Genomic DNA, 27,738 nt, shown 5'->3' with positions numbered 1-27,738 from the left:
ATTGAGCTTCATGAGCTCCTTTTCATGAAGGCTATTACTCTGTGAATTTGGTCCACTGTAAGCTCTTCTTCCCCTTCAGTTGCAGACCTAATTAATAATGATAAATCAGGAGGTTCTGCAGGCTGTAGGCAAGGTGATGGTTTCCCAACTTATCTAAGTGTAGGGTTGATAGTTTTCTAACATGTTTTACATGTTGATGCCTCATATGGAGTGATTTCAACATGAGAAAAACTGGCTTGGGTTGCTCTGAGGTTGAACTGGAGTAATTTAGATCAGGAATGAACTAGCTAAGAAAACCATGGACAGAGGATTTTGGAGGTTACAGTGAGGATGAGTATGCATGACATGGAAGGGAAATGGAGAAACTTTATTTTAGAGTAATTTTCATTCACATGTGGTTTTGGACAACTGAATATGTGTGAGTAGTGTTACATGACAAATTGACTCTTGACAGTGCTTCTGGAAATAAAATTATATCTTTCTGATATCAGATAATTGTATCTCTCTGTGAAGCACTATGTTGTGTGTAGAATGTAATATCCCTGAAGTGGAATCTAATTTGTGAATGAGATTTAGTGAGAGAAGTTGCATTATTGTCCCTGGTGAGTATATACAGAATTTATTCTATTGTATTTAAAACTAGAAATACTGTTGGAATGGGAAAACAGAAATTACAGTTTATTAAATTTCCACTGGGAGGCTGTAAGGATTTATTTGAGCCACTACTTCTTTTCTGCTATAGGACAAGATAAGTTACTCCTACAGGAGTGCAAAAAACCAACCCTTTTTATTATTCTGGCATGATGACCTCCTAAATAATGCACTTCATTTTTTTTCTTCAAGGGACCTAGGGGAATGCCAGGAGAAAGAGGACGGATTGGACCACAGGGTGCTCCTGTAAGTAGAATCTTCCTTCTCTCTTGTAATACTTCTCTTGCTAACTTAAATTTAAATCCCTGAGCCTGAAAGTGTTTGTTCATGTGACTTGCTAGTCACTTGTGTTGTGAGTTCTGCTATAGCTTAAGAAAGTTGAGGTGAACAGTTTTGTGGGCTGAGATCTTTACTATAAATTTAAAAAGTTAAATACAGTTTTAATATGAGAGTGGTAACCATATGGTAATTTCTCATAGCAGCAGAGCTGCTCGTGAGTGCAAATACCCTCACAGCATGATTTTCTGGGACATAAAAATGTTTTCTATGTTTCTGTGGGATTTCTTGTGGGAGGGTCATTTCAGCAAAAAACACTGAGCAGGAAACAATAAGTTTCAATTTTCTCTGGAAAAGATTTAAAATGAAAGTTGAGATGAAGTCTTTCAATCCAGATCTCAATTTAGATGAAATCTAAAAATTTAATTCCAGATAATAAGGCTATCTTCTTTAAAAGTATTTTGATTTTCAGCAAAAAGAGGGATTATCTTTGACATGAGATCACATTTGAGTTAGAACTTTTCTCCTGCTGCTTTTACATCCAGTGTCAAGTTTTTCTGGCATTTCTCCCCATGACTTTTATATGATCCACTTGTTTCATGTGCCCCATACAATGACACTCTCAAAATATTGTCCTTTCTGAAAATAGAGAAATCCATTAACTCAAATGGGAGCATAATTTCTTCCAGAAGTTTTCCATGATAGTGTTTGGAGGAATGTGCAATCCAGCATTTCTTCAATCACTTTAGTATATGTAGTTTTATCACAAATGCTGACAATAAATAATTAAAAAAATAGGTAGAGTTCTTACAAATATCCTGTGTTTTCTATTTCTGTGCCTAGGGTGGACGTGGCCAGCATGGTATGCCTGGCAAACCAGGCCCAATGGTAAGTATTTGGTTCTCAGTCACCCACTTTTTCACTCTGTGTTTCCACTTGCCTTTTGACACTAAAAAAAAAAAAAAAATTGGCTGTTGCTGGTATCAGTTAAGTGCATCTGGAATTAATTATCTGAGAATGATTCCTAGTTCTACTCAGTTTTAGTGCTGTCCTCTGCAAAATTGTGCTCTGTTGCTTACTTCATCTAAAGGTTTTAATTTGCAGAGGAGTTGGCCATAGCATCCCCTGGGGAGGAGATGCTCTGCTGCTCTTATGGAGTTCATGGTAGGGAGGAAAGTGTCTTAAGTGCATGCACTGCAATCTAAAACAGTTTATAATTGCATGTTATCTTCCTTTACATGCAAAGCTGGCAGATGAGGCTTGTTGTCAGCAAGAGGAAAGGCACTCATTGATAGCATAACTTGCTCCCTGCAATTGTTCCATTACCAAATGTGTAAAAGGGCCTTTTAATTAAGGCCAGTCCCTTTTTGAATTGAAGGCCAGATGCCTGTGTCTGAATGTCTGCCAAGCTGAGAAAGCCTGGCTTGCACAGCTGCTGAAGTTCTCCCACCATGGCAGCAAGGCTGCAGAGGAAGATGTGGCTGTTTCCACTCAGAGTGCCAGTGTAGCAAAGGATGATGGTTTTGATCCTATAGTGCTGTCTCATACTGCATTTGCAAAATACATGTGTGTGAATGCATATGAGTCAGGGATTATTGCCACACATATAGTTAATTTTGTGTTGCTTTTACACGTTAAAACTGGTGATGGTTTTGTATTATTTGTGCAAATTTCAAAATGTGGTATTTATGTTTGGGTTTTTTTGAAAGTGTCATTTGTAGGATATGGGTAACAGCTTCTACCCACTTATTTAGTCAACCTTTACCATTTTGTGATGTTTAGCTTAGAAAAAACCAAAAACCAAACACAAAACCCAACAACCAAACACCCCAAAAGTATTGCACCAAAAAAACCCCTCCTCAAAACCCTAAACCACACCTGCCTGCAGCTAGAATTTCAGTCTGTGCATACTCTTTATTTACTTGAGACAAAGTTCTGAGAAAAATACATTCACCTGTGTCATCTTATTTAATATACTGTTTTATTAAACACTTAATTAAGAAAAAAATACTGTCAGAGAATCTCAAAAAATTAGTGTAAATGCCTAAAAGCTACAAAACTCAATTATTTAGTGAATCATGAAGGAAAGGTAAGTTGTTAGAAGAAACTTTAAAACAAAGAAAAATTTTTTTCAATATTTAAAACAAATTATAAAGTTGAAAGAAGCTGGGTGGCAAGCTAAGAGGTTTTACATGAAGCTTGCAGTTTTGCTTTGGCATAAAATGCGAGCTCAGCTTCACTGGACATGATAAGTGGTTGGCTAATATTTTTGGAAAATCCCATGAAGTATCACAAGGGAGATACTCATCCTGAATGCACGTGTTTCTCACTGGAGAAAGCATTAATGAAATATGTTTTTATTTGGGTCAGTGCAGTGGTACAGCATAATCCTGGAACTCTTCCTGCAGCAAGAGAGAGATTTGGCAGACATTTGTGGTCCAATAAACTGGGACATAGGTTTTCAAAAATATACTTGGTGAGCTGTTACATCAGTTCTGTAGAAATTCAGTTCAAGGTCACGGCAGAAATGTTGTCTGTAATTAATGCTCAGTGGGACAGATTGTTCTGATTAAGTTTGTCAGGAGAGCTTTATTACATAGAACATTTTTTTTCTCAGCATGAATCATATTTTACAAAAAGACAGCAAATCAGGAAAAGATAAAGAGGGATTATCTGGGAACAGTGTTGCAGTGAGTATTAATAACCACAGTGTGCCGCCATCCCAAGACTTTGGAATACAGTAGAAAGTTCTCTTGAGTGTCTTGTACAGCACAGGAAACATTATGGAAATGGAAACATCTTTGTCTCTCTAGCCCTGAAATTTTGGTACAAGACCTGTGTTTTACAGCTTGAAAATTAATTTTGTGAGTTCAGGAATTTTAATTCCCGTAATTGTTCACTGTGAAATGTGTACATTGTGATTCAAGCATTAATAGCTGAATCAAGAGCTGTAAGTCAGCAAACACATTATTAAAGAACTGCACCACAATTCCATAAAATGTATATGTATCACTTAAAAATGTGGTATTTATAGTTATTTTGGTTTTTCTATAAATGTTTTATGATGTATGTTTTATGTTTTATGAAAAATAAATGTAATTCTAGACCCACATTTGCCCAATGATGAGATACTAATCTGTGTAATCTAAACCACTGAATTGTAGCTTTGTGTGTTTGTCTTTTTAGGGCCCGCTTGGCATAACTGGATCTCCAGGTTTTCCTGGTATTCCTGGTATGAAGGTAAAAAATAAAATGAAAATGTCTTTTTAAAATGTTGAACAACACACAACTGAAAATGTGTACTAGATTATATAGAACTCAGACTGATGTGTGTACAGATCCCCAGAGGCTGCTGTGAAGTCAGTCAAGATCTCCAGATAGAAGATAAAACCTCAAAGCCAAATGAAGGAATTGCAATTCACCACTGTTAAGATGCTTTGCTTTCCCTTTTGCTCATATCAGTGGGTGATTTTAAGATGATTGCCATGCTGTGCTTCAGCAATCTGGTCCAGAATATTCAAAGAATAGCAAGATACTTTGCTAGAAGGGAGGCTGTGAGGGCACGTCGAAGACAGTATAGAGACAGGACCTTCTAGTGATGAAACTTCTCGTTTTGGCCGAGAAGGCTTTTTGAGATGATCTAGACTGATAAGGGAAATGCCTGAACCCCAACACAGACGTGTGGATCATCACAATAGAGCAAATTACAGTTACTGCCTTTTGTGGCTTGGAGTGATTGGGCTGAATGAAGAACTTTCATTTGCTGCAGCACTGTCTCACTTCCCTCCTTTGCTTTTCAACAAAGTGCTCTTTTTTTTTTTCCTTCTTAGCCTTCAGCCACTGTCTTCGAAGACAGAAAAAACAACTCATATAGCTTCCTTATACTTCTTATACATGCCCTGCATCCAGCTGCTCCTCTTTGTCCCTTTACACTCCTAAAACATGATAAGAAAATGTTATACAAGATGAAACTCTCAGTTTGTCAGGTAGCCAAGATCAGCAGATGTTTTCTGTTGTTGTGAAGCTGGCAACATTCATGACACTGTTTGGAAACAAGTCTTAATAACAGTATCCACTTAATCATAGAACAGCAGGTTGGAAGGGGACCTCTAGGATCATCTGCTCCAACCTTTCTTGGAAAAAGCACAGTCTAGACAAGAGGAGTGTACAGTTAAATGATAACCCTTGTAGTGCATAAAATGTTTTAGTATGGCTCAGCATGATTTTACTTAAGTAAATGTTTAAAAAAGCTGTCACATGATGAATCACTTGGAGCTTTTGAAAAGGAGAAGATACATTCAAGTTTGATCATCAGATGAATTAAAATTGGAATTGGTGCTTTGAACTTGTAAAAGCTCAGCAGATTATACAATGAAGATGTGGACTTGTTTTATGAAGATGTGATATTATTAACAGCCATCAGTTCCAAAAGACATATTTTCTATATAAAATTAAAATTCAAAGATGATGCTGGGAGGAATTTTTTATCATCCAGTCTAATCTAACAGGGATTTGATATTTAATATAGCTCTGTAACAGTGAGTTCATCTGTGCAGTGCAAAAAAAGCCCCAAATCAACCAATCCCTGATGTGTTACCATATCTAAATCTTAAGCCTTGCTGTTAATGAAGGTAAAAACATTAGTAAAATTACAGATACATAGTGGGATTTTAGAGAGACAGGTCTGTTCTTCATCTTATTTGGACTCCTGAATAGTGCTGCTTTTCTGCAGAGAGTTTCCTTGTCTTGTACATATTGGGGAAAAATCCTGGCTATACTTTTAATGTTTGCATTCATCTAGAAGTAAGAGAAGCAAAATTAAGTAATCAAAACTGTATTTTAAGGATGATAAACTATTTCAAACATGAATTTTTTTTCTGTTATAAGCTCAGTATTCCTCCTGAGTCACCTTATAGTGCTACTTTTTGGAGCAAAATAATCTGAAATTGTTTTCTCATGTGGAATCCCAGGGTGAAGCAGGTCCAACAGGACCTCGTGGTCCTGAAGGTCCTCAAGGACAAAGAGGTGAAACGGGTCCTCAGGGCCCAGCTGGGTCACAAGGTCTTCCTGTAAGTACATTGAATTGAGTTCCTCAGTGCTCAGCTTGTGCATGTTCACCTCTTTATGGGGGTTTTTAGTGCCTCATCTGACAACAGAGTTTTACTCACATTGCCTTTTTTCCCAAGGAAAAGAGGTCTCATTCCTTTCTTTTGTGCTAATTGTATTGATAATAGCTATTTATTTTATTACAAGTTGGAAAACTGAAAGTTATACCATCTCAATATAGTTTCAGTCTTCAAAGTACTTTAATACTTAAGCTTAAACATAAGATTTTCAGCATTAAAAATCACATTAACTTGCATGCTTTGTTGCTTTTTTTAGCATTTGCATATGTTGCTGCATTTATTTAATAGCCTTTAATTTCTGGTCTCATAAAGTGGATAAAATAACTATCTCCTGTTTTGTGATTGATGCCCATCTCATTAAAATGATTTTTAATGATTGGTACCTTATCTTCAGGGTGCTGAAGGGACAGATGGTTCCCCTGGTGCAAAGGGCCCTACTGTAAGTAATTGTATTTCCCATTGAAGAAATTGTGTATGTTAATTTATTTTATTTCCTTCTTTTGATTGTGTTTTCTTACTCTGCTTCCTGTTTGTATTTGTAGGGATCCCCAGGCACTGGAGGCCCCCCTGGATTATCAGGCCCCCCTGGTTCCCCAGGACCACAGGGCAGCACTGGCCCCCCTGGGATTCGAGGCCAGCCGGTAACTGAGTCTTTGTCTCTTTGGGAATTGTAGTGTCTGGAACTGGAACTGGAACTGGAGCAGGGTTAGCAGTGGGCTTCCAGTAGCATGCCAGGGGGAGGGCTAAGGCTCAGATCTGTGAATCTGCTGTGTATCCAAAATACCACTACTTCTTTGAAAAAGAAGTGTGTCTTTATAAACCTGGGAAAAGAGATTTATTTCAGCTTTTGTCTCGATAACATAATAATGAACAAGCATAATAACGGTAAAGACATTATAAGCATCATATTATACTGCCTACAATTAGTGATTAACTTGGGAAATGTTTGTTTCATGGCATAATAGAAGATGATGAAGTTGTTTATGCAGACTCTTAACTTTACTGGTGCTATTCATGTGTTTGTTTTCAGGGAGACCCTGGTGTTCCAGGTTTCAAGGGAGAAGCAGGACCCAAAGGTGAACCTGTAAGTCACCATATGCTTTTTAAGATGAAGGGGAAACACAGAGGTTTATAACCATGTAACTTTTGGGAGAAAACTGACTCTGCAGAGTTTGAGTTGGTTTTCTTTCTCACCAGTTAAATAATCATGTAATAACTGACAAAAATACCACTGTCTTCTCTGAAAATTTCTATTAGAGTCTCACTGAATTTTGACTCCTTTGCAGCTTGACCAAATACAAATTATTGTGGGTGGTTACAAGAAGCAGTGTACAGCCCAACTGCAGAATTACAGTTTAGTAGCTTATAAACATTGTAAAAGAGAAAAGCAGATGCTGAAAAGCTGTTACTTTTAACTGATCCAAAACCTAACTTTTTTTTCTCCTTTATTTGGAAAAATGTTTATAGTGTCCAGAAGACAGTCTATTTCAATATGCCTGAAAAATGGTGAGGCTCACAATGATTTTTAAAATAACATTTTATTCTCACTAGGGCCCACAAGGTCCCCAGGGTCCCATTGGCCCCATAGGTGAAGAAGGGAAAAGAGGTCCTAGAGGCGATCCAGGGTCAGTAGGTCCACCGGGTCCTGTTGGAGAGAGGGTAAGAAATCTAGAGGAATAAATGTCTTAAGAAATGCACTGCTAAGCTGAAATACCTTTTGGTCTACCCATGGGTGTTCTTAAAGCTTGATTGTGAATGTAGTCAAACCTTATTTTCCTTGCAATACTTACTGCTGTGTGTTATTTTTTTACCCTGGACACTTTCATGTGGTGATTCAGTGCCCAGGATAATATGGTAGGAGAAAGGATGGAGATAGAACAAGCTCATCTGCAGACTTTTTCCTACACCTGTAAAACTGCTCATCTTTGCTTTCAAGGAGGCTGGTCACACAGAAGGAGCTGTCCAGCACGCATGAATGAGACACTGATATTTTTACCACTCTAAGTCATAACCCCAAGTTAAAGTACCTAAGTAAGAAAATTGTAAGGAAACGAACTGAATCTTCAATCCATAGATCTGGTCCTTTATTTGTAATAAGCGCTGTAAAAATTAAGAGAATTGTCTCATATCTACTGCTTTTCCTAGGGTGCTCCTGGGAACCGTGGTTTTCCAGGTTCTGATGGCTTGCCTGGACCAAAGGTAAATTAAGTTAAAGTATCTATCTTTTATGGTGTAGTTTGTTAAATCTTCCTACATCCAGGCATATAAAAAGAAAGTGTTCCATTAAAAATGTCTGTTTCTGGGCAAAAAAGCAGATTCAATTTACAAATGCCAAAAGGGGGTCTGAATGTTTTGAGGCAAAAATTTTTTGGGAAAAGTCACTTTCAGTTCCCATGATGTTCAGCTTTGCTTACTTGTCCCTGGCTTAATGCTCCATCGTTTTGAAATGTGCACAGATAAGGAATTGACCTCTTCTACTCCTACATTGCTTTATGTATTGCTGTGTAGGAGTGGGCTCTGTGAAAAATTGCCTATTCTTTGTGTGTGGTGTGATATCCTAGATTTGTCCCTTAAAAAGATGGGTTTATCTGGCTTTCCTAACTGCTGCAACACTTCCAGAGAAGTGACTCACATAGGCATTTGTCTAGTACTTCTGTAAATTCCTAACTTGGTAAAAATACAGGGATACTAAAATGCTTTGAGGAAGAGACAACTTTTAAGTAATAACTTTGGGGAGAAAATATAATAATTAGGAAAGTAATAATAGTAAAAGTAGTAATGATTTACAACTTTGCAAAAATAGGTCCTTAATAAAAGATACTGTTTTTATTTAACCTTCTCCTGTTGTTGCTGTTCTAGTTGTTAATTAGTAGCTCACTGGTGTCTTTCTAGGGAGCCCAAGGAGAGCGTGGTCCTGCAGGATCTTCTGGACCTAAAGGAGGTCAGGGAGATCCTGGACGTCCTGGTGAACCTGGCCTTCCAGGTGCAAGGGTAAGGGATAGCAGTATCCTATAATCCATGATACCTTTCATTTTTGAAAGGCAGCAGTGAATATGTGGGAATTCAGAAGCTCTTATGCAAGGGCAGACTGGTTTCAGGGGAGCTAAAGGCCAAAGCTGTCTTTATTTCCTGCTGGTGTTGGGAAGCACAGGAGACATAGACCTGATTGAGAACAGCTAATGCAAATGAAGTGTGTATGTAAAGCACAGTTACCACAGGTAACATGGATTGAAGGCCAGCCTTCCTTAAATTGGTGATTGATAACACAGAAGATTGAGTGGTATGTATCAACTAGGGTTTTTTTTTCAGGAAAATTATTGGAGGATAATTCAAAATATCAGAAAAGAGAATAAAGGGAGCAGTAAAATGTGATCTAGATCATAGCAGAAATAAAGATGTGCCTGTGAGAAGCTCAAGAGGTGTAAAGCAAGAAAATAGAGAATAGGAAGAAGATTAAAGACAGTGAGGGATGAAGCTGTAAAGTGAAGATAAGGATGAAGACTTTTGACATAGAGAAGTTTGTGCTATGGTAGTAACTGAGCATTTCTTTGGGATTTATTTATATTTCTTTATTATTACAGAATTATAGACCTAACCCTAACACCAATACTATTCTTGCATTTAGGGTTTGACAGGAAATCCAGGTGTTCAAGGCCCTGAAGGAAAACTTGGCCCCTTGGTAAGTGACAAAATTAAGTCTTTTCACTTAATGTCACAGTAATTCAAAGGTCTCACCTCACTGAAATTGCTTCTATTAACATGACACTTCTGTATTTATTAAGGCTCATGTTCTCTTTTGATAGTTCACGTCACATTCCTAACTTCAAAATTAGTACCAATGCATTTGTTTAGTTTTGTCTGTGTAGCAGTGTCTCTTGCTTATCAGCTGCTACATCGTTGTTAAATGTTTGAAGTAAATATTTTTCTAGTTGTTGCTTTAAGGGTGCAAAAAATTATTTGTGCATGATTCAGTTCTAATAATTGCATAGCATTTGGTTAAACCCAGCAGTATGGCTATTGCTAAGTCTGTCCAAAAGACATTTTGAGTGATAAGTGAAGCCTCAAACTAGGTTAATATTATTTTCTTTATATATAAAAGCATTAATTTGGGATTAATAAGTTCATATGAATAAATATATTTAGAATTTAATGTGGAAAATGTTTTATCTCTGCAGGGTGCTCCTGGGGAAGATGGACGTCCAGGTCCAGCAGGTTCCATAGGAATCAGAGGTCAGCCAGGCAGCATGGGCCTTCCTGGGCCAAAGGGTAGTAGTGTGAGTATGGCAATCCCTGCTTGACTTTAACCATTTTTGTATATTTTAATGGATGAAAAAAAAACAAAACTAAAACCAGTCATTTTTATTTCTGCAATTTAGGGTGATCCTGGAAAAGCTGGCGAAGCAGGCAATGCAGGTGTTCCGGGACAGAGAGTGAGTGTTGCTGTTATTTGAGGTGATCACAGAAAATGGTGCTTTTCTGTTATGTGTGTTCACTATACAAGATTTCTTCCCCTGTCATTTTAATGTAGGGAGCCCCTGGTAAAGATGGTGAAGTTGGCCCTTCTGGTCCTGTTGGCCCACCAGTAAGTCAGCTTTTAACTCTCTGCCTGCCTGCCTGGCACTCTGTCTACTCACTGCTCGTTTGGCTTCTATTCTTATCGACCTTCATGCCAGTTGTTGATTCCAAGCAAAAAATTCCAAGAATATTTAAAGAAAAAAATTGTCCTAGAAAAATTGCTAGCTTTGTGTTAAAATATATATTAGTAGTCTAATTTCTTTTACTAACCATTACAAAAAAAATTGCAAGGAGTAAAAAATTATTGTAGTTAATTTTCCTGTCTTTCTTGGTTTTAATGGAGCTGAGTGTTTTCCTGTTACCAGAGAACCTTTAGGGAAAGGATTTCATAGAAATGATGCACATCTTATTACAACTTTTAGATAGGCCATCTTGTCCTGGGATAAGTAAAAATGTATAATAAATAAATACATAATTATAAAGAAGAATTGTGAAGCCTGCCTATATTTGTCTTCTGGTTTACTTATTACTTCCTTTTGTGTAGGGTCTGGCAGGAGAAAGAGGAGAACAAGGCCCTCCAGGTCCTACAGGGTTTCAGGTACGTGCATTCATTTTGTTTTTTTTTTTAATTAAAAAATAAACAAACATGTCTTTATCAACTTAAATTGGAGAAATTCAATCAAGTGATGTATAATATAACACAATTTCAGAACTAAGGCAGAATGTTCAGAATAATTAATGATCCATAACTTTCATAGCAGCTGTGCACTAAACCCAACTGGCAAAGGCTTAACTATCAGTGAGGTATCCCTTGAGAAAACCTTTTATGTTATTCAGTTTTAATTTGAAGATTTTCCAAAAAGGTTCCAAATATGCAGCAAAATAATTATCTTGATAATGAAGTATTAACTAAATCAATATCTGTTTATAGATAACTTTACTTTTAGGGCTGGGATGTCCTGGAAATGTTAAGGAAGGGCTGCTATCTCATTTAGAGAGGGGGAAACACTTTTGTGCAATATTCATATAACCCTTTCCCTTGGGGATATCTGAGGGTGTGCTCTTGTAATAAGTGCAATGCAACATTCATGAACTTGTCCTAGTTAAGTCTGGATTTACACAACTTTCTGTCATGTTAGTGACCATTTTAATTACTTTTTACAGGGCTTGCCTGGGCCACCAGGTCCTCCAGGAGAGGGAGGAAAGCCAGGTGATCAGGTAATATATGTGTAACATAACATTAAAAAGAATACAATTTATGAAGTACTTTTACATTTTCATCTCTTTCTAGTTGAATTTCCAACTCTGTTTCAAAATACTTACTGATTGACTGCAAGCTGTCTAAGAACTACTTTGGCATAAAATAATTATGAGAATCTGTGTTCTTGGACTGAGCTAGACTATCACCTCTTGTCATTGACAGATAGGATTAAGAACTGGCCATCTACATTTAAAGTACTTTGGAAATAAAAATGTTTGTCTCTAATTTCCATAACTATGAAGTTATGAATAGTGATTTCATTCTAATGGTGAATTTTGTTCTTAGGGTGTGCCTGGAGATCCTGGAGCCGTTGGTCCTTTGGGCCCCAGGGTAAGTGTTTTCTTTCAGAATTTAAATATTCATAACAGTTCTCTGAGATTGGAAGTTGATGTGCAATATGGACTTGAACAGCTAAAGTCAGTATTTGACCTTTTTCCTCACCAAAAAATAGTAGTAAATATGGATATGTTTTAAGATGAATTCTTTAAAATCTATCACCTTTAATGATTTTGTAGCTCCTGAAGTGGTGTTGAGTACTAGCTGCTAAATGATTTGGTTTATGCATGAAATGAATGTTGTTAGTTTGCTGAGCAACATATTTCCCCCACCTCTAACAGTAAAAGCATAAAGCTAGTTTTTATTTAATCAGCTCTCCTAGAATTTGTTCACGGGCTCTGCTACACTTACGATGCATTTAGGATTTTGTCTACCAGATTTCTATCCTGCCTTGTAAATAAATAATAATCTTCCATTTCATAGGGAGAACGTGGCAATCCAGGGGAAAGGGGAGAACCAGGTGCCTCAGGACTCCAGGGTGAAAAGGGCATGGCCGGAGGCCACGGGCCCGATGGCCCAAAGGTAAACTGAGTAGAGATTTGCATTGCTGCAGTGATGTGATGTACAATTCTGCTCACTTGCATGAACACAAGAGAGAGTTTTTTATTATTAATATGAAAGGCATCTCCATTGTATAAGAAAGGGCACACAATTCCAATTATGACAATATTAATAAATTGCAACATACTTAAATGTTGAGAATTCGCAGTAGAACTGGGCAAAGCCATTTCTGAACTGCAGAAAACCTTCTAGCAATGTTTTAAGAGCCATGCCAGTTTACACAAAGACACTTGGCAGGGCTAAGCAGTTAAAAGAAAATGCTGAAATCTTCATGTCTGCATGAATGTACCTGCTGTGGATGTGATTAGGTCATTAGTCAGGTCAAGCAGGGAGTGCCTCTAGTTATGTGAGACCTGTAATAGACATGAGCATCTCTTCCCCTGGCAACTTCTACCTGTACCTAGTTTCTATGCTAAACTTGTGTGACATTCAGGCCAAGGAAGAAAGATTCTCAAGCTTCTTTTTTGTCTGTTTTCATCTCCAGTATGCAATGATTAAATATTAATCTATCTGGAAGAACTATGGTACTACAGTTGAACTTCCTGAGTAACACAATGGGAAAAGAAAAGTATTTGGATGTGAATAAAGTCCAAATTTCAGATAAAATTATTACTTAAAACTGTACCCCAGAGACTTCAACACAGGCACAACATGTTCTGCAGCCTGTAGACAAAGATGCTTCTCAGATGAATAGGCAACAACTTGTTTTTTGTTCCAGGGAAGCCCAGGCCCTAGTGGGACACCTGGTGATCCAGGCCCACCAGGCCTTCAGGGCATGCCTGGAGAGAGAGGGATTGCTGGAACACCTGGCCCTAAGGGTGATAGAGTAAGTCTGTTTATTGCTGTCCTCTTGAGTAGAATGACTTGTCCCTTAACCCAGTGCCATAACTGTGACTTTCTGGGTGTTTTCCATAGGGCGGTGTAGGTGAGAAGGGTGCTGAAGGTACAGCTGGCAATGATGGAGCAAGAGTAAGTAAATCTGTCACTCTCTTTAGACCTACTCTTCACACACAGGTTTGTTTACTGTGCTAGGTTACTCAGCTTGTAGAGTTAAACATAAGCAGTGGTATCATGGTATGTCATGGGTTTACAGTCATTACCTCACCCTCCAAATTTTCAAGTTTTTATTGTGCACAATAAGCCCCTGTGTACCAAGCCCCTATTTGGTATCATCAATAATGCAAGCTGAGAGCTCAATGGAAAGGATTCACAGTTGATTAAGGATTCATCTAGGTTAATTATAGTAAAAAATATGTAAGAATGAACAGGTAGAGATGAATAGACAAAAAGCAAACTTTCCAGCTCTCAGTCTTCGACTAAGGCAGATGCCTCCTTATTGTCTGCATCAAGCTGCCCACAATCTGTCCTGAATTTCATGGGTGAAAATTCCTGTAGATATACTAAGCCTCACATATACAGTAAGCTGTTGGCAATTCTGGAAAGTTTTGAATTTCCATTGAATTAATAAGGTCTCTATTCTGCTCAAGATGTGTTCAAGACACATTGCACACACACTGCTGCACAGACCAACTGTCCAATAATCTCAATTGCACTGGGTTTTCTTTGTATGCACTGACCGTTTTTCCTTCCCAGATGTTTTTTGGGTTACTTTTTAATTGAGAACAAATCTGATTCTTGGGTTGTGCAAACCAGTTGGACTACTAGCTGCTAAGCATCTGGAAATTTGAGGTAGAATCAAAATACAAGGATCCTGTCTGGACTAAACTTATGGTTAAAGAGGAAAACTTTTTTTAAGAAACCCCACTATACAGAAGCTCTAATAAAATTATCATCTTTGAGCTGGAATTGGTTATCTAAATCAAACATCATCCAAAGATACAGAGCAGTTCTTAGTCATTGTAAGGGATGTTTAGAGCTTACAGTAGTTAATGAACAGGTGAAGTAATAGTGAGCTGAAGGATCATTATATGGAGTTGGTGGGATTGGATGGGGAATTTGCAACCTGTTTGCCTGCCTTCTGAAGAGATAAAGGACATTTTTGAGTAGTTTGTAAGACCTAAATTAATCTTCAGAAAAAATGATGGATACTTTAATTTAAAAAGTTAAATACTAACATAAAAGAAACAGAGCTCTGTGCATGTGAGGAAAAAAGACTTGATTACATTTCAAGAGATTGAAATAAAGCTGGGACTTTTTTTAAAATATCATTGGCCTTATTTATAATACTACGTAAAGCAGATGATGAACTTAGAGAAGAAAGAGAGAATGAAGGAAAGCAGATCTTTCGTGGGGAGTTTGGTCATTGGGAGAGGAAATGCAAGTCAATTTTAGATAAAGAAGACAAAAGAAGTTTCCAGAGATTTAGTAGAAGAATTCAAAAGAATGAAAAAGGGAATGGTAATATATGAGAAGTTTTAAATTATCTTTTTTGGTACATTGCTTTTCTAACTTTCTTTTGTCTTAATTTTTTCAAAAGGGTCTCCCTGGTCCAATAGGCCCAATGGGTCCAGGAGGTCCCACTGGTGAAAAGGTAAACAGATTTTTTTATTCCATTCCCTACTGAAGTTTCTTAATATTATCAGACTTCATTAGTGTTTTAATGGCCAAACAAGTAAATTACTTGGGAAATAAAATCCTTCCATTTTATTTTAAGGGTGAACCAGGTCCTCGAGGTCTAGTTGGTCCTCCTGGTTCTCGTGGAAACCCTGTGAGTAAACATGCTTTGTTTTTGTCTGGTGTAAGTTAACAATACCTAACTCTGATCCAAACTCCAAGCATTTTTCTTATTTGCTGATATATTTTCCCTTTTTTCTTTCCCTTTCTCTGTAGCCAAATGTGAAGTTCTGATTTGTTGCTGTGCCCTTGCAAAAGTATTACCAGATTTTCTTCCTGTGACCTATACTTGTTTAAGGACAAACTTTATAGAGTTACCCTCACTTACCTCACTCCTGAAACTATGCCACCACTTACAATTGTGTCAATGTTTTTAAAAGCATGCCCCTAGCAGATACCACTGTAAATAAACAAATATTTAATGGGCAAAGCGCAGAGGTAATCCTTAGTTCATCCAGTTATGTAACTCTTGTCGTCTTCCATCTATTAGTGATTTGAAGTATTTTAAGTGTTGACTTCAATTAGGGAATTAGAGGCTCAGCCCTTCTAGATCCTTCATACTGCTTGAAATTGATTATGCCCCTGTCATAAATCAGAACAGTCTTATTTCCAGTATAATTTGGAGCAGCTTCCACCCTTTTAGGGAGTGCTGGAGTTGGCAGCCTTCAACTACTACTTTTCCAAGCAAATGTTGTGTGGAAAGCTCAGTCAAAGCCTGTTGTGACCTTACAGAAGAGCACATCTTTGAACCACTGCTTTTTTTCCTCCATGTGATTGGAGTGATAAGTTGAATGAAGTGTGTGCTCTTTGGCCGTCCCTGGAAGGGGTGGGTTATGACCAGAATTTCTCCTAATGCTCTGTTAATGCTTGCCTGTGCCTTCCATCTCTGAATTCTGAAAGCTCACTACAGTCTTGAACATATGGCAGCTTTTAAAATCATAGCTAACATCCTTTATTTTATGATTAAAAGATCATTTGATTCTGATTAATAGGGCAAAAGTATGACACTTATGATGGTAAATAGTTAACATCATTTCTGATATATTGAACTGTAACTGATAACTGCCTGCAGAAAGATGGTTGTTAAATACAGTTATTTCAATTTTTCTGACCAGGGTTCCCGAGGAGAAAATGGCCCAACTGGCGCTGTTGGTTTTGCTGGCCCCCCGGTATGTTCTGGAACACTAATGAATTTCATTTGCTCTTGCTTTGAAACACTTCATTTCCTTCATTATGAATAATATTGTGGTGCTCTGGATTGGGAGTCACATTTTTGCTGCAAAAGAACTATTTCTTTCTCCCATCAGTATATCAAGTGAAGGAAAGGGCCAATAAGCACCCTAGACAGTTGAAAAGTGGTTTTCTTGTTAAGATTATGTAATTGCTCACCAGATTTCATATTTTCATTAGTATGTTATGTTGCTCCTTTGAGATTAAAATGAGGGAAGTTAAAAAGTGTAAACTGAAGGTAGCAAAGATTTGTGCCATGACTAGTGAAGGCTGGAATGAAGGTGAGAGACCAGATGGCCTCAAATACTCAAAGCTTTCCCACAGCCTAAATATCCTGTTTCAGGATACCTTTCACAGTCTTGCACCTGCTTCCCCTGGTGGGAAAAAAAGGCCTAAAAAGGACATTGTTTGTTTTGTAGCTGCTGAGGAAAATAGAAAATCTGTAGAGAAGAAAAATGGGAACTAGATAAATGAAATATTTAAATGGAAATACTGGTTCACAGAATGTTTAGAAAATGTCATGTGTGGTCTTCTAAAGATCGTGCTGAATAGTTAAACAAGTGCAGTGTTTTCTGGACTGATTTGTACCCCTGGTATTTATTTTTTTTTACCCTTTTAGAAATTCTCTACAGAATTACTTTGTTAGGAAAGATTTGGTGTTCCCTGCCCTGATGTTTCTTCTAAATATTATTTCGTATAGGGCCCTGATGGTCAGCCTGGTGTGAAAGGTGAACCTGGAGAACCTGGACAAAAAGGAGATGCTGGATCTCCAGGACCACAGGGTCTTTCTGGGTCTCATGGTCCCCCAGTAAGCATCACTTAAATCATGACAGAACCGGTGACATAGGCTGATCTTGCTAATTTAAAAAGTTCTATGTGCTCACTATCATCCCTCTTTTTCTCCTTTCTTTTTAGGGCCCTCCAGGTGTTCCTGGTCTAAAAGGTGGTAGAGGAACTCAGGGTCCACCTGTAAGTAGATATTACATATTGAGACCTGACTGCAGAAAATCTAATACTGAAATTTTATGTAATGTAAATATTATTTGCTCACTAATTCAGCCAAGAGCATTTGAGGTAACTAGTGCTGTGTTTCTTTTGATAAAGATGGCATTAAAAATGGGCTTGTTTTAGGGTGCTACTGGATTCCCGGGATCTGCTGGAAGAGTTGGGCCTCCAGGACCTACTGTAAGTTAATTATCATTTTCCTAATAGGTATGTTTTATAAAACAGTCACCAAGGAGCTGAAGGTTAAATAAAGCAGGAGAGGAAAAGGAATGTTTATGGCCTGATGCTATTGAGGAGAACAGTTTGTCAACACTGACTTCTGTGACTGATTGCATTGTTAAGTAAAGTTCATTAGTCTTCAGCTTGGTCCAATGCCTGATATTGGTCCAAGGCTTTCCATTGCGTTAAATAGGGTTTCAAATTGCTGCTCAAATTGCTCCAATGACTTGATTGCTTAGAGAAATAAAAAACCTCAACTTATATTTTCCTCTATATTTTACTTTTTTTGTCCCCTTGGTGGTGACTGGAAAAGAAAGAGCCTCTCCTGGGCTCTCTCATTGGTGATTACTCATAAGTTCCATTAAAATAAACTCAAAACAAACCTGCAAACACAAAATCTCTCCTGTTTAAACATTTTCAGGAAGACTATTCAAAAATACTAGCTGTAGATCAAGTTGAGGGTTGAGCTCCACACAGAGAACTGTGTCATCCTTCATATGCCTTTTAATGTTATGATGAAAAAACAACTTGCAGTCATTGTAAGGTTATAAAATGTAAAGTTTATGGAAAACTTAATATACATGTGAAGTCTTTTAAAAGTATTTGAGAAATGAACAACGGTCTGTTGAAACATTAATTTGTACCATGGAAATGAAAAGTTTGGATATGGACTTTAGCTTGATGATATTAGAAAGAATGGGCAAGGGTGAGTTTTCTAGTAGTGGTTATATAATTGAGGTGAAAGAAAAAATAAAAAAGGGAGAAACAAAAAGAAGTGTCTTTTAAAGAAGTGAGTTTGGAATTGAAAATTGGGGGGGCATGGGTGGAACTTGGACATAATTTGATGAGATATTTATTTCATTTCATTAATTTGATCATAAAAGAGATGAAAATAGCTTTTAGCTCATTCACATTTGTTAGCCTCAGAGTGTGCATTTGTAGGTAATTGAAACATAGTCCGTAGAATTTTATTAGTCCTGGTCAGGAAAGGGTCCAATGTAATGATGTTTCCATTTTTTTAGGGAGCCCCAGGGCCAGCTGGGCCTATTGGTGAGCCAGGAAAAGAAGGTCCCCCAGGTCTTCGTGGTGACCCAGGTTCTCATGGCCGTGTGGGAGATCGAGGTCCAACTGGGCCTCCTGGTGGCCCCGGGGACAAGGGTGACCCGGGAGATGACGGGCAGCCGGTATGTCCCTGGATTGTCCCTCCACCAGCTCCAGGCTGCCTCTCAGTGCTTACTGCTGCTGACATGACAGTGACACTGCTTTCTCCTCCATGGGTTTCAGGGCCCGGATGGCCCCCCTGGCCCAGCAGGAACTACTGGGCAGAGAGGAATTGTTGGAATGCCGGGACAACGAGGGGAGAGAGGCATGCCTGGGCTGCCAGGGCCTGCAGTAAGTAATGGCATGGCCATGTGCCACCTGCCTGGGAATTTCTGTGGGGCATTTGCACTGTAGTGCTCCTTAGCATGAGCAGAAAAATTCCAGTTGCAGGAGTGAATAGAGAGAGAATAGGATAGAAGGAAGTTAATCTCATGCAAATGAATGCGGTGGAAGGTTTACTTCCTTTTTGTTTCTGCCATAATAGAAAGTCTGGACCTGAATTAAGAGTGAGTAATAGCATTAAGGCTTCTGTCTAAAATGTTCCTATTTGACTTAAAACTTGATCCCTGAAAAAAACAACTCCACACGCTCGTTTAAGTACCCAAAGGTTGCTTGAATGTGAGTAGATACTCTGTAAGTACTGTTTCATAAATTGTGAACTACAGCCTTCCAAATTGCCACTAGAGCTCTCTTCACTTTCATGTAGGATTTATAGGTATTTGTTGGGTAGCCTAAAGATCCAGTAGATCAAGCAATTAAATAGACCATTAGTAAAAGGGTTGGTATGGAGGATCTGTCATTACCACTGGATCCATTAAGTCACGTTATAGCTAAAGTTGGTCAGAAATTTTTTTTAGCTAACAATGTTTGTTGGTAGTAAGACAGAATCCATAATATTTTTCTGAAATCTAAAACACCATACCTATTGCAGATAATGACATCAGACTTACTGATTTATCAGTAACTTCTTAAAAATACAAAGTGTATTAAATACATATTCAAATTCTGTAAGAATATTTTCTTTAAACATCAGGAGTTCTTTAAATTTTCAAATGTACATGGTATTTCAGTCTGGATTAATGAGTAGTTTGGCTGGCAGTAGGTTTTTAGTGCTTTCTTTGTTTTGTGATTGAAATTTTAATATGATACTTGTCATCTTTTTTAGGGTACTCCAGGAAAGCAAGGTCCCACGGGGCCACCTGGTGACAAAGGTCCCCCAGGACCTATTGGCCAGTCAGGTGCCACTGGGCCTGTAGGTGAAGCTGGTCCAGAAGTAAGTATTTCAACATTGTAGCATGCAAGAAAAGCCTGGTGGCTGTTCTCCTTGACTTGAAGTTAGAGGTGGAGAACAACTTTCCAATTCTTTTAGAAATACAGGATTACAGAGTTAATCAATAGCTCTGTTTTTATTCCATAACTCCAGGGACCTGCTGGTAATGATGGTACTCCTGGACGAGATGGAGCTGTTGGAGAACGTGTAAGAATATATTATTTTCTTTTCTTCTGCAAATCCCCATTTTATTCTTGACTTATTGTAGAGTTTCTTTTCGTTCAGTTAACCTGGATGGAGAGCTTGTTCTGAAAGTGTATCACAGCTTTGAATATAGTACTGAGGATTTGAATATAGTACTGGCTAAGAGGCTAAGAACATCTGCCTCCACAAACTCAGACTTGAGTTCTTGCAGCAGGAATATCTTTGTAGGTTGCAATTGCTCAAAAATAGACTGGCAGTGCTACAGCTTTGCTTTGGTTTAGACCAATCCTCTTTAGATAAACAGTTGAAATTCTGCTTTGCAGGGTGATCGTGGTGAACCTGGCCCTGCAGGCTTACCAGGTTCTCCAGGAGGTCCAGGAACTCCAGGCCCTGTTGGCCCTCCAGGAGATGCAGGTCAAAGAGGTGAAACTGTAAGTGAGGCTTTAAAAAAAAACAACAACTTTGTTTATCAAAAATGATTGTGTATGGTTTTCATGTATTGCCTCACATTCTTTCTGTATGCAATCTCTGTAGGGTTCCCGAGGTCCGATGGGTCCCCCAGGTCGTGCAGGAAAAAGAGGTTTGCCTGTAAGTTGTCCATGGTCACTGTGGTTATCTCTGAGATACCACTGAGGAGAGTGTTAAGCCAAGCAGGGCTTCATCTGTGCTTCATTTGTACAAAGCTGCACAAATTTGGATATTTGTATTTGGATACTCCAGTGATGCTTTGGAAGCCTCTTTATTTGGAACATATTGCAGTCTGGATAATGGTAGGACCTGAGTTAGCAAATGGCTGGAGTCTGGTCTAAATAAGGGGTAAAGAAATGAATGCTGAACAAAAAGGGATGTTTTAAGATAAAAATGGCAGAAATACAACAAAATCACCTGTTCCCATTAGGAAAAGGCCTTAATTCAACTCATGAACTTCCGACATCAGTCTGAAAAGGAAAATAAACAAAACTCCTCTCTTTTATGTTACATAAGTCTTTTACAATCCAAGCCTGGAACAGAAAATTAATTGCAAACTTGGGAAATTCAAAACAATGTTTCCTGTCCCTAAGCAGATGTCATTTGAGAGACAGTAAAGTTTATTGAGTAGTTAGCAATAATGATGCCATTGATAAACTATTTGGAATATGGCATTATGCAATATAAGCATGCAATTTGGGCTGAGAGATATAGAATTGAAGCAGCCATGTTTTCCAATGATGCCTGAATCAGTGTAAGAAGTTTGCAATTATCAAAACTAACAACAATGGAATTGTTACAGTAATAGGAGAAAGGTATTTGTGCTGCCTTGATGTTCTTTGTAGTTAGGGAATGTAACTTCAGTTGTACTTTAATCATAATGAAGGTTAAAGAAGCTGTGAGAAGTAAAGATGCAGCCTGGGTGATTTCATACTGAAGATATGCTTTATCATAATAAGTCTGTGAAAGATCCTTAATATTGCAATCTCATCAACAAAAACCATTTGCCATATACAGTAAGGCAAATAAATATATTAATATTAGAAAAATTGGTTTTGTAAATTATTTATTACCATGATTACAGGTTTGTGGATTTTTTACTGCATTATGTAGCTAAGTAAATTTGCTACAACTGTATTTAATCACAGCATAGTTTTCTGTAATTATTATCACCATATTTCCAGCTTTAAAAGGGAAGGAGGTCTGAGTGCTGTGTCTAAAAGCAAATGAGGGGGTTTTAGATTGGAGTTTTGTTCCCAGTTCAGAATTTTACATTTCATCATGGATGTTTATAGGGTCCCCAAGGACCTCGTGGTGACAAAGGTGACAATGGAGATCGAGGTGATAGGGGCCAGAAAGGACACAGGGGTTTCACTGGACTTCAAGGCCTTCCTGGCCCTCCTGTAAGTTTTTCTGCTTTTACTATAATTTTTTTTGTTTGGTACTTAAATAGTAAATAGGAACATAGTTATTTAAAGTGGAAAAAAAAAACCAAACCAGTATTTTTTCCCCACAAGGTGTTTGAGTGGCTTGGTGTCTGTACTTGCTAATATTTTTAATGCAATTTTAAAGTACTGTTGCATGATGAGGTAAAACTGTTGTTGCAAGATGTGTATTGTCCTATTCCCTATGCAAGGCCAATCACTGACAGTCAATGACCTGTCAGCAGAAAATGGTTACAGAAGCTGGTAGTTTCAGATAAGCAATTTAGAGTGTGAAATGCTTTTTGGCACTGTTTGAATTCGTTAGAGTAAGGAATCCAGTGCAAAATCCCAAAAGGACTGTGAGAGCATCTCTTGCTAATATTTTCAAGAACTGTGTAATTTCATTGTCAATTGAATGGAAATATGATGGAAAACTTGCTTTTTAAAAAAATTACATTTATTCACTGGTGCTGTGCAAATGCTGAAAGTTTCAACACACAGGAATAGCAGCAACAAAAAGACCCCAACACCCAAATTACCTTTTTACTTGGCGACAGCTATTGTAAGTCACTCTGATTATAAGTACTCAAAACCAGGGCTGTTCTAGAGACATAGTTTTACAGCCAGGCACCAGTAAATTTTATTAAGTTACTAAGGGATTAAGGTGAAGCTACCCCCATTGTTTATGTGCATTTTAATGGTATTCATACCCAATTGTGTATATCACAGTTTTTAATGCCTTAAAACTAAACTAATATGCTTTAAATGGCACAATGATATGATAATCTCTTCTGTTTAGGGTCCAATTGGTGAACAGGGAAGTCCTGGCATTCCAGGCCCATTTGGTCCTCGGGTGAGTAAAACTTTTAAGGTTTTTCTTGCTTGGGGTTTGTTTCTTATACTTGCTCAGATGTCTATTTCTGCATCCCTTTTATTTAATTGACTTTTACTGACTTTGGTATCATATGGTGATTACCCTAATATCTTTTATATAAGGTGATTTTTAAAAGTTTTTAATAGGCAGAAGTAATCATCTTGCTTCCTGACAAGATACTGCTTATAATAGGCTGTTTTGTAGAACTTTGTTATTAAATGCTAAAATACATTCCATCTGTCTCCTATATTTCTAGGGTCCTCCAGGTCCAGTTGGTCCTTCTGGAAAAGATGGAAGTCCTGGTCCACTCGGGCCAATTGGGCCTCCTGGTGTTAGAGGGACTGTGGGAGAAGCTGGACCTGAGGTAAATCGATGGGAATATGGGGGGAAAAGGTTATCTTCAAATAATCAGATTCTTTTTTACAGTCCGTTACATTTTTTTCTTGAACATCTATGAGCTCAAGACAAATAATAAAATGTGTTAGTTTCTCCAACAAACATCCACTATTACATTCATTCACTTCTGATGAAAACTGGTTTGACCAGTTTGGAAAGAGTCCTAAACCGTGCTGAATGCCCCAGGCATATTCCATATGTACCAATTCAAAATACTCAGAAAAGGATACTTAAACTATTTGAAAGAAGATAAAAAATTCGAGCAATTTGAGAAAAGAGTGATCTGGGTGGTCATGTCTGAATTTAAAAATTAATATTGCTTATTTTGTGGAAGAGGTAGAACAAAATAATAGGCAAGGAAAGGAAGGCAGTTTTTGCTGACTTTGTCTGGTAAGACACGGTTTTTCCTGTGTTTATCATGAGCTAATATTCTGGCTATTTCATTTGAATTTCTGCTGATTATCAGTATCTCAAATTCTGCTCAGACACCAAGACCTGCATGAAAAGTCTATGGCAGAGCATAAGAATGTAATATGTCTCTGTCATCTGTGTAATGAAACCATACAAGAAAGATCACATTCCAATATTTTTAATTTTGCTTTCCATGGGGGCTTGCATGCAGCTGTAAGTTGGAACCAAAAAGCAAGAAATAAAAGTTGAGATTTCACTTTTCAGACATGGTGTGTGTTAGCTTGGCTGTGTGCTCTGTAGGTGCATTTGGAGCACTAGGTGTGTGTTCTGAAGTAATGACTCAAAGGAAAGGCCAGTTCTGATCCACAACCAGCTCATCAAAATTCACCTGGAGATAAATTACAGACTTTGTGCTGCCAGAGAAGGGTTGGCAGGGTGAGATGCTTATTAACAGATATCTTCTCACGTGTCCCAGTTCATGGTGGCAGGAGGAACCTCACAACCCCCTGTTTGGCAAAATTTAGTCAGGAAAACACCTGCTCTTCCAAGTAAGGATGATGTAGATTCTGTCCCACAGAAAGATCAGAGTTCTGTGGCCAGAGAGCTCAGCACTGTGCTGGATAAGTATAAAGATGTTTCTAGTGCCAAATTTTCCATCCAGGAAAATGGTCCTGAGGCAAGTTAGGGGAAGCAGGAATTTTAAGAAATAAAGTTGGTAGGTGGAGATCTGAACAAGGAGGGACAGATGGTTTAACAAAGGGAATGAGGGCATTCCTTGGTGACTTTTTCCAGCTGTTAAATTTAAAATCAGGAGCAAGAAAAAGTTGAGCAAGGCGTTAAGGCAATCAGAGAGGACACAAAGCAGAGTGAATACATACCTCATCTCTTATCCCTGTCCTTTGAAAGGTGAATTCTTTATATCTGAATTATTCCCTGTGATTTAGAGTGACTGGCCCAAAGTTTTGGGGGTTTTTTTTTGGTGGCAGGCTTTGCTGTCATTTGGCATAGTATTTACTCTACTGGACCTCTGTTGCCTTTTTGTTTTGAACCCTAGGGCCCACCAGGCGAGCCTGGTCCTCCTGGCCCTCCAGGGCCTCCAGGCCACCTCACCGCTGCCATTGGTGACATCATGGGACACTATGACGATGCCATGGCGGATCCGCTACCAGAGTTTACCGAGGATGAAGCAGCCCCTGATGACCAGAACAAAACAGACCCAGGAGTCCACGCCACGCTGAAGTCCCTGAGCAGCCAGATCGAGACCATGCGCAGCCCCGATGGCTCCAAGAAACACCCAGCGCGCACCTGCGACGACCTGAAGCTGTGCCACCCCTCCAAGAGGAGCGGTGCGTGTCACACTCTGCCGTGTGCCCTGTCAGGCTGCCTCTGTCAGCACAGGCCTGCTTTGCACTGCTGCAATGTATTTCTGCTTATGCCTTCCCAGCTGTTGCAAAAATCTGTGTAATATAGAGTCACGCTTTGTGTTCTTTCTAGGCGAATATTGGATTGATCCTAACCAAGGATGTGTTGAAGACGCTATAAAAGTGTACTGCAACATGGAAACTGGGGAGACCTGCATTTCTGCCAACCCATCTACTGTGCCCCGCAAAACATGGTGGGCCAGCAAGTCCTCTGACTTAAAGCCTATTTGGTATGGCCTTGATATGAACAGGGGATCACAGGTAAATGAATACAGTCACTGGTAAGAATTGGCTTCTGTGAAGCTTGTTGCCTTGTGGTTTGAAACTTCATGTGCTGCTCTGAGCAGATTCTGCTACAGTCAGAGCATTACACTTGTTGATTGACTGGCTTATAGTCAATTAATTGTTAGTACCATGTAATAAAGGTAGGAAACAGCTGGGAAAAAACAATGCAAGTGCATCTAATGCAGCACTGGCTAAAGCAGGCCACAGTTGGACAAAAACATCAGCTTCACTATCAGTCTTTTACTAAATCTCTGTCTTGTCCTTAAACAACTGTACTTCTACCCTGATACATAATCCAGATCCCTGCTGTTTTAATTAGATTCTAATCTTCCTACATTGCTAAAAATTATGAAACTTACTTTATACATTTGTTTTTGAATTAAAATATGACTGTTATCTTATGTGTCAGGTTGATCCATAATGAATTCATCAGTCTCTAGGCAGAAAAAATTTCACTTACCTTTCTGCTGGGTTTTTCCTCTATGGTAACTTCTAAAATTAGTCTTAATGATAATGACAAATAACAAAAGTTTACCCTATGCAAAGTATATAATTTATTAACTAGTTTTTGCCATTTTTATTCCTAGTTTATGAAAAGCATATTTTCCAATGTTATTTCATAGAGCATTATCATCTTTAAATTAAGTGTTTGGTGTGTAAAAAATAAGGCTATTATCAACTGGATTACTGAAAACAGTTTAGAACTTTAACAGCTGAGAACAGATGTGATATTGATTGCTTTTTTGAGATGCCTTCCCTTATTACAAAATTCAGAAAGCCTTGCCATGAACCAACACATATCAGTTGATATTTAGCTGCTTGCAGAACTAGAGAGAGGGATTTGTAAGGCAGATGCTCTTTGGAGGAACAAATTATCTTCAGGAATACTAAAAAGGAATATTTCAGTATTTTTGAAAAACTGTCAGATTTGGTAAACAATAGTATGAGCTATGTAATAGTCAAGTGCACTCCTTATGGATTCTAAATAATAAATGTGTCCAAGATTACTAAACAAAGGTACCACACTTTATACATTATGACAGTACCAGTGAATAAGATTTTCTCTTCACCAGTTTCAGTGAAATGTATAAATTTTTAGACACTCTTGACTGTTGTTTTTTACATTGCAATGATTCATCAAACATGAATAAAATGGAACCTACATGGACAGAAGAAAATAAAAAACCTCAGGAATTTTAGAATTTCTCTTACTGGTAAAAAAATTGCTTATTTTTATAGAAACAATGACACTTCTTGAAACATGTGTCAAACTCCTGTGCCAGTTGATCAGTTTACAAGACCCATAGGCAAATGTATAGTTATTTTTGTATAGCCAAGCTTTCTTTGTGCTGTTTCTAAATACAATACAAACCCTACAGAAAACAGCTTAATAAACTGGTGATACATCAGGTGCATTGTAAAAGAGTTTTCTCTTTGATTGATGTTTCTTACCTGCTTCAAGGTTCCTCTAATGAACTATTTAATTTGTAAGAATCCCTTTCAGAAATGAGGCAGAATGGGCATAACTGTGGAGGCCAAACTTCCTCTGAGTTGTTCAGTTGCAGAGAATTATGGTCAAAATTCTCCAAAATTCCCCTATTACAGGATATTCAAATTTCTTTGTCCTCAACTGGCAGCAAATTACAAAAGAAAACACCCTTAGATTTTATGTAATAGGGCTCCAACTAGTCATGTCTGAAAGATGACAATAATGGCAGATGTTTCTAAATTCACCAACTCAATTCCCTTGTCCTGTAAGATGACCTATTATTTTATCTCCATAGTTCGTGTATGGGGATACAGCTGTCACTCAGATGACATTCCTGCGCCTCCTGTCCAAGGAAGCTTCCCAGAACATCACTTACCTTTGTAGAAACAGTGTTGGCTACATGGATGACCAGACAAAGAACCTGAAAAAAGCTGTGATTCTGAAAGGGGCCAATGACCTGGAGATCAAGGCAGAGGGAAACAGCCGCTTCAGATACACTGTTCTGCACGACAGCTGTTCTGTAAGTTTGGGGATTTACTGTTTGCTGGGGAGGAAAAGGACTTTTGCACCTTTTCACTTCTCTCTTGAATTAGAAAAGAACCCCCACACAAGGAAGTAATTAAAATGCTGCAGGATTTTAT

At 38.2% G+C, this 27,738-nt stretch overlaps 1 protein-coding gene across 1 annotated transcript in view; it reads left to right on the top strand.

The window, feature by feature from the left end:
- Positions 1-27,738, top strand: part of COL5A2 (collagen type V alpha 2 chain) — a 96,502-nt gene that overhangs the window by 66,429 nt on the left and 2,335 nt on the right. The window contains exons 16-53 of the mRNA XM_056496295.1: positions 844-897; positions 1,771-1,815; positions 4,114-4,167; positions 5,898-5,996; positions 6,448-6,492; positions 6,596-6,694; positions 7,084-7,137; positions 7,605-7,712; positions 8,199-8,252; positions 8,946-9,044; positions 9,679-9,732; positions 10,229-10,327; positions 10,430-10,483; positions 10,582-10,635; positions 11,113-11,166; positions 11,733-11,786; positions 12,115-12,159; positions 12,589-12,687; positions 13,445-13,552; positions 13,642-13,695; positions 15,164-15,217; positions 15,341-15,394; positions 16,416-16,469; positions 17,231-17,338; positions 17,446-17,499; positions 17,662-17,715; positions 18,777-18,938; positions 19,039-19,146; positions 20,021-20,128; positions 20,279-20,332; positions 20,653-20,760; positions 20,864-20,917; positions 22,093-22,200; positions 23,021-23,074; positions 23,352-23,459; positions 24,957-25,248; positions 25,397-25,584; positions 27,393-27,617. Coding sequence (XP_056352270.1) covers positions 844-897; positions 1,771-1,815; positions 4,114-4,167; positions 5,898-5,996; positions 6,448-6,492; positions 6,596-6,694; positions 7,084-7,137; positions 7,605-7,712; positions 8,199-8,252; positions 8,946-9,044; positions 9,679-9,732; positions 10,229-10,327; positions 10,430-10,483; positions 10,582-10,635; positions 11,113-11,166; positions 11,733-11,786; positions 12,115-12,159; positions 12,589-12,687; positions 13,445-13,552; positions 13,642-13,695; positions 15,164-15,217; positions 15,341-15,394; positions 16,416-16,469; positions 17,231-17,338; positions 17,446-17,499; positions 17,662-17,715; positions 18,777-18,938; positions 19,039-19,146; positions 20,021-20,128; positions 20,279-20,332; positions 20,653-20,760; positions 20,864-20,917; positions 22,093-22,200; positions 23,021-23,074; positions 23,352-23,459; positions 24,957-25,248; positions 25,397-25,584; positions 27,393-27,617 — 3,333 coding nt within the window. The remainder of the gene's footprint in view (positions 1-843; positions 898-1,770; positions 1,816-4,113; positions 4,168-5,897; positions 5,997-6,447; positions 6,493-6,595; positions 6,695-7,083; positions 7,138-7,604; positions 7,713-8,198; positions 8,253-8,945; positions 9,045-9,678; positions 9,733-10,228; positions 10,328-10,429; positions 10,484-10,581; positions 10,636-11,112; positions 11,167-11,732; positions 11,787-12,114; positions 12,160-12,588; positions 12,688-13,444; positions 13,553-13,641; positions 13,696-15,163; positions 15,218-15,340; positions 15,395-16,415; positions 16,470-17,230; positions 17,339-17,445; positions 17,500-17,661; positions 17,716-18,776; positions 18,939-19,038; positions 19,147-20,020; positions 20,129-20,278; positions 20,333-20,652; positions 20,761-20,863; positions 20,918-22,092; positions 22,201-23,020; positions 23,075-23,351; positions 23,460-24,956; positions 25,249-25,396; positions 25,585-27,392; positions 27,618-27,738) is intronic.

This window comes from Oenanthe melanoleuca, chromosome 7 (genome assembly GCF_029582105.1).
Source record: "Oenanthe melanoleuca isolate GR-GAL-2019-014 chromosome 7, OMel1.0, whole genome shotgun sequence".
Lineage (NCBI taxonomy): Eukaryota > Metazoa > Chordata > Aves > Passeriformes > Muscicapidae > Oenanthe > Oenanthe melanoleuca.
This window is presented reverse-complemented; position numbering and strand designations above follow the sequence as displayed.